Here is a 6,000-nt window from a genome sequence, read left to right as displayed (position 1 = left end):
ACAAACTGAGCATGAACCAACATTTCCTCTATATTTCCATACTCTTGTAGGCAAGAAACTCAGCTGGTTGCTCCCTTCCAGAAACGAAACACTGAGCTAAGCAAAAAGGCAGTGATTTTCACACCCCCCCAAAAATGTAAACCTTTGTATGGGGTGTCCTGGTTATTGAAGTCTGTCCTTGCCAAAAACCAAACGCACCACAATATTTTTCAAGCTGCCAAACACACCCTTCTGAAACAAAAGATGCTACTTTCTAAAATAGCGGGCAGGAGGAAGAGCATGGCTGCCGTTTGTTTGTTTGTTTGTTTGTTTGTTTGTTTGTTTGCTTGCTTGCTTGCTGCTGCTGCTTCGTTAATGACGTTTCTGGCCGTGTTCCTTGGCTTTGGTTTCTGGCCGGTCACTTGCTAGAGGAAAGCATCCCGACTAAGGAGTCAGTTCTCAAACCATGCTACATCTTGTTCAGGAAGGCTATTGCAAACATATCTCTACAACATATACAACGGCACGCAACACTTCCCGCCCCCATGTTACAAAAAAAAGAAAGAAAGAAAAAAGGAAAACAACCGAACAGGTTCCAAAACATACCACCAGAACTAAGTAACAGACTCAGGATGACATCGTGGATTCCAAATTTAGAGTCTTCGTGGACTATAAGACAAGTCCCTGGAAAATGTCGCACGAACACTGTGTCTTACAGACAGGTGGGGGAGGAAAATGCGCCCACTCCCCCCCCTCGGTGATCAAGTTTAGCAAAATTTTGGTCAGTCTCATAGTGCTTCTTGATGGCTTTGATCAATGAGTCTGGGTTATATCTTTAAATTTTTAAATTATTTTTAATCTCATCCAGTGGCAAACTACAAGACTTTTCAGTGGACATTTAATGACACAACTGATACAGTTTATAGCTATCTTTTAATATCAAAGCAGCTTGAGCTGTTAATAAATTCCAAAGTTTCCTTTTATTAAAATATCTAAAAGAGGTCTATAAATATTATTTTAATATGTTTTTTTCTTCTAAAAGTGTTCCCAAGTGGGTTTTTGTTTGTTTTTTTCCGTTTTCACATTTAAAACAAACAAGGTCAACTTTATCTTCCCGTCAGGAGCTAAGAAAAGGAGCTACAGCGTAGCTGTTTAACCACTCTTGTTCAACAAAATGGAGCTGGTTTATCTCTCTTCCTTAGTAGTCGAGGAAATTAATAAAATAGATATATGTATATTATATATATAGCTAGATAGATCTATTTCTGTACACACTCCGCTACCACTCCCTGCTTCACCAGCTTGTTCAACAGCATCTAAAACCTGGACAACAAAATACGGGTAGTTTATTTCTTTTTGACTCAGGCTCCTCAAAATTCCCACTCCAGGGTTTCATCTCGGTTGGCTGCTCTCTCCAGCCGGTGGATGATGCTGTTGAGGTTGGCCATTTTCTCGTGCCGCCGCTGGATGTTTGTGTTCAGTTTGGCATTCGGGGGCGTCGAGCCCGTATCCGTGGCAGGACTTGAACTCGGCGCTTTGGCAGTCACGGCGCTCAGTGGCAATGGGGAGATGGGGGCAGACGAGGACGGGACGGGAGAGACGGACACCATTAGGCCCGGCGAGGACGCTGCGGATGGGGAGTTCAGAGAGACCTCCAAGCTGCACCGGGAGGACTCAGAAGCCGATTTAAAGCTAATGGGGTCCGGGTGAGGCCTCTCGCTGCTGTCTGACTCCAGGGGGTTATGCAAAGAGGGGTAATCGGGAGCCCCGGGGACGTGTGTTTTGTTATGTGGGGCGCTGCCCCATGTCACATTGTGAGCCTCGTTTGGGCTCCCTGTATATGCTGCCTCCACCGGCTCTTCTTTGAGGCTGGACCTGGAATGAGGATCCATCTCCCCATCCAGGCTGCAGGAGTCCCTGTGGTTTGCACAGTCCTCCACCTGCTCCTCCTTGATCTGGACCAGGGACTCGCTTTCCCCTTGGCACTCGGCGTCTCTGAAGGTGGGCTTCCTGTCCTCGTCTTCGGAGTCAGGGCTCTGGGGAGGAGGGTCCTTGAGGGAGTTCCTGGCTGGCGTCGTGCTCTGCTCCGGGTCTGTGTCTTCCTGCGCTCCTTCCACCAGCATCTCACGGCGCATCCGCGACCTGCCGGGGAAAAGGCCAGGGAGTCAGGGCGGCTAACAGCAGAAGACCTCGAGAACTTTTTTTTTTTAATAAAATAAATTTTTATTAAGATTTTAAAAATTACAGAAAAAAAGAGAAAATAATAACAATCAAAGAAAAAATGAAAAAACAATACATATAAAATACATATTAAAAAAAAATCATCAAAAACCAGAAAAAACAGAAGAAAAAATATAAAAAAACAAGTCAAACCTGTACATCACTTGCTTACATTCACTTATTTCCTTGACCTCCTCACGCCAAAAATGTCCCATTTTTGTATTCTAATTCAATTTGTTATTTCAGCAAATCCTTCCAACCTTATTTTAATCTTAATAATTTGTCTTAATATACTATAATTTTACATTCTCTCTTTCACCAACTCATTTTAACTTAAACCTTTATGTCATTTCTACTAAAACCACATAATTTTCTTTTCCCAACATCTTTCTAGCAATCCTTAATTTTGCAATATTTTTGAAGATAAACTTTGAAGAAGACCTCGAGAACTTAGGGTGGAGCATCATGCAGTAAGGCTAAGAAGGTTTTAGGGTTCAAGGCCCACTTTTGCCGCTGACTCATTCTGTGAGCATGGGCTGTGGTGGACTTTGGGCTTTCAAATTTCAGTGGCACCCTGTGTGACATCACACACACACACGCCTCTCACCTTCCATTGTTTGTTATTGTTGCAGTGCCCCTGGTGGTGTCCTCTCAGCTGGGTGCCCAGTGCCAGCAAACCATTTGCACTCCCCTAAATTCGCCTCTGGCATGGGCCACTCTTACTATTCTCAGCCAAAATGCCTTACCTTAATGATACCCTTAATGCCCTCCCATCAAATGTCAAGGAGATAAGTAACTATACAACCTTGGGAATACATCTGAAGGCAGCCCTGCACAGGGAAGCTTTTTAATGTTTAATTATGTTTTTGTATATGCTGGAACAGCCCAGAGTGGCTGGGGCAACCCAGTCAGATGGGCAGGGTATGACTAATAAAAATATTATTATTATTACAGGAATCATAGTGGCTTCACTCCCTGGGAGTGTCGTAAGGACAAAGACTGCAAAGCCCTTTGAAAATGCACGAGAACCATCAATGCACCAAGCAGCCCACACCGCCTAAGCAGTTTCCGTGATCAGATCCTGACTGCATTAGAGATGAGTGGACAATATGGAAGTGCACTGCGGTGCCTCATTCCTTTCACCGCCCGGAGGTGGAGCTCATCTTCAAATGAACACTGCTATAATGGATCACCTGGGTGGGGAATCTTTTTATCAATCTGAGGGTTGCAATTCTTGGGGAGGAAATCTTCCTGGGGCCGCGTGCCAGTGGTGGGTGGGGGCCAGAGACAAAATTAGCCAGGCCAACGGGTGTGACCCTTTCACATGTCACAACTGGAGCTTTTTTGCATGCGCACCTCGCTCTTTCCTGTCGCGGCTAAAAATTGGCCACTGTTTCTTTAATGCTAAAAGAACTAAGTCAGCATGAGTCAGCGGCCTGAAATGACTCATGCAACCTTTCACCAAATTGTACCTGTATATATAGAGTGGTCAATGTTAGTGTTGGGTTGTGGATTGGTTGGATGGTAGAAGGCTGGTTGCATTTGGTGTGTGTAAAAAGCTGTCGGTCGTGGCTGGAGAAGACAACTTTTTAAGAATAAAAGCAGCAATACTCTGCAAGAATAAAGGTAAAGGGACCCCTGACCATTAGGTCCAATCGTGGCCGACTCTGGGATTGCGGCGCTCATCTCGCTTTATTGGTCGAGGGAGCCGCCGTACAGCTTCCGGGTCATGTGGCCAGCATGACTAAGCTGCTTCAGGCGAACCAGAGCAGAGCATGGAAACACTGTTTACCTTCCCGCCGGAGCGGTACCTATTTATCTACTTGCACTTTGACGTGCTTTCGAACTGCTAGGTTGGCAGGAGCAAGGACCGAGCAATTGGAGCTCACCCCGTCGCGGGGATTCGAACCACTGACCTTCTGATCAGCAAGTCCTAGGCTCTGTGGTTTAACACTGACACCTCCCACCTATCATGCAACTAGGACACATTCCAGCCAGGGCTGTGTTCTGCCCTTTGGCCTGCGGGCCCCCACCCCGGACTTAAAGCAGCCCTGGCCAGAGACCTTAATATGGAAAGGAAGGGGTTGAAAGTTCGCCCGGCCCGATTCTTCACCTGTAGTTATGGAACCAGTTGATCACTGTGTTGGTCTTGAGGTTAAGCTGGAAAGACAGCAGCTCGATGGTCTGTTGGGAAGGGTATGGCTCCAGCTGATAAGCCTTCTTCAGGGCCTCTTTCTCCTCGGGAGCCAAGACCACCCTTGGCTTCTTGATCTGCAGAAGGCTGAAGTCTTGAGATTGGAGGCTGGGGCTGGGACACTCCGAGCGGGTGTTGGGGGACTCGCTGTCTGAGCCGGCACTGATCAGTCCATAGCGACGCTTCAGGTAGGCTAGAGGGAAGGGAGGAAGGATCCTTAAAATGCATTCTTATGGTCCTGATTTAAACATCAGGCTATAAGAAGAGGCCGCTGGATTAGGCCAACGGCACATCTAGTCCAGCACCCAGTTCTCACAGTGGCCAACCACATGCCTGTGTGAAGCCTGCACGCAGGACCTGAGCACAACAGATATTTCCCCAGAGCCAGAACTCAACCTATTGCACAAGAAAGACACTAAGCAGAAAACTCACAAGAACACTTTAGGGGTGCAACTGATCTTTGTAACTCAGGAATAGAAAGTTCTGGATGTGTGCCCTAAATAAAGCAACGGTTTCTCAAAAGTTATCTGTGAGCTATTTTTATATATAGAGAGAGTCATACCTCATGTTATGTTTGCTTCAGGTCGAATGCTTTCAGATTGCGTCCCGCAGCAACCCGGAAGTACTGGAAAGGGTTACTTCTGGGTTTCGCCGCTCGCGCATGCACAGATGTGCAAAATGACATCATGCACATGCGCAGAAGTGGCAAATCACGACCTGCACATGCGCAGACGTGGGTTGCATTCAGCTCAAGTTGTGAACGGGCCACCAGAATGGATCCTGTTCGCAACCAGAGGTACCACTGTATATAAAAGAATACATGGGTGACCGAGTGCAGAATGAAGCCAGTCATAGAATCGAGGCACAAGGTTGTCAAGGATGGGCCATTTGCAAAAGGAAGTCAGGCAGCACCCTGGAGAGGAGGAACAAGGAAGGCACCCTTGAGCTTAGAAGGGAGCTAAATGGCAAATGGAGACTTTGAAGAAACTCCATTTACCCTTGCAAAAACCAGACACCACTGGCTTTTGTGGAAAGATGTTCCAGATATGCAGTGTCTCTCCCCAACCCGCCCCCAGATAGAAATAGAAGGAAAGGATTCGCTCATCCTTATTGCATATCACAGAATCTTATAATTGCAGGGTTGGAAGGGACCCCTCAGGGTCATCTAGTTCAGTGTTTCCCAACCTTGTGCCTCCAGATGTTTTTGGCCTACAACTCCCATCATCCCTAGCTAGCAAGACCAGTGGTCAGGGATGATGGGAGTTGTAGGCCAAAAACATCTGGAGGCACAAGGTTGGGAAACACTGATCTAGTTGAACCCCCTGCAATGCAGGAATCACAGCTAAAGATTCCCTGATAGATGGCCATGCAACCTGTCAGGGGTCTGCTTTCAAGGGAGGGGGGAGAGACAGGAACGTACAGACAGCCTCCTCCTCTGTTGAGCAGCTCCACGTCGTCAGAGTCTGGGGAGGGGGTGCTTTCAGGAGACATGGAGGACGAGAGAAAGGGGGGACGATGAGGCAAAGGCTCAGTCAGGCTGAGAGGAGCCAAAGCACCACTCCCAGGGAAGTGGATGTACCTCTTCCGTGGCATAGCTTTGGCCGGGG

At 47.1% G+C, this 6,000-nt stretch overlaps 1 protein-coding gene across 1 annotated transcript in view; it reads right to left on the bottom strand.

The window, feature by feature from the left end:
* Positions 1-816: 816 nt before the first annotated feature.
* Positions 817-6,000, bottom strand: part of CUX2 (cut like homeobox 2) — a 241,997-nt gene continuing 236,813 nt past the window's right edge. The window contains exons 21-22 of the mRNA XM_083753146.1: positions 4,313-4,586; positions 817-2,121 (exon numbers count right to left, since the gene is read on the bottom strand). Of these exons, the coding sequence (XP_083609272.1) occupies positions 1,350-2,121; positions 4,313-4,586 (1,046 nt within the window). The 3' untranslated portion in view covers positions 817-1,349. The remainder of the gene's footprint in view (positions 2,122-4,312; positions 4,587-6,000) is intronic.

Source organism: Podarcis gaigeae (genome assembly GCF_964106915.1).
Source record: "Podarcis gaigeae genome assembly, chromosome: 8".
Classification (NCBI taxonomy): domain Eukaryota; kingdom Metazoa; phylum Chordata; class Lepidosauria; order Squamata; family Lacertidae; genus Podarcis; species Podarcis gaigeae.
Note: the sequence above shows the minus strand (reverse complement) of the source record. Positions and strands in the feature narration are given on the sequence as shown.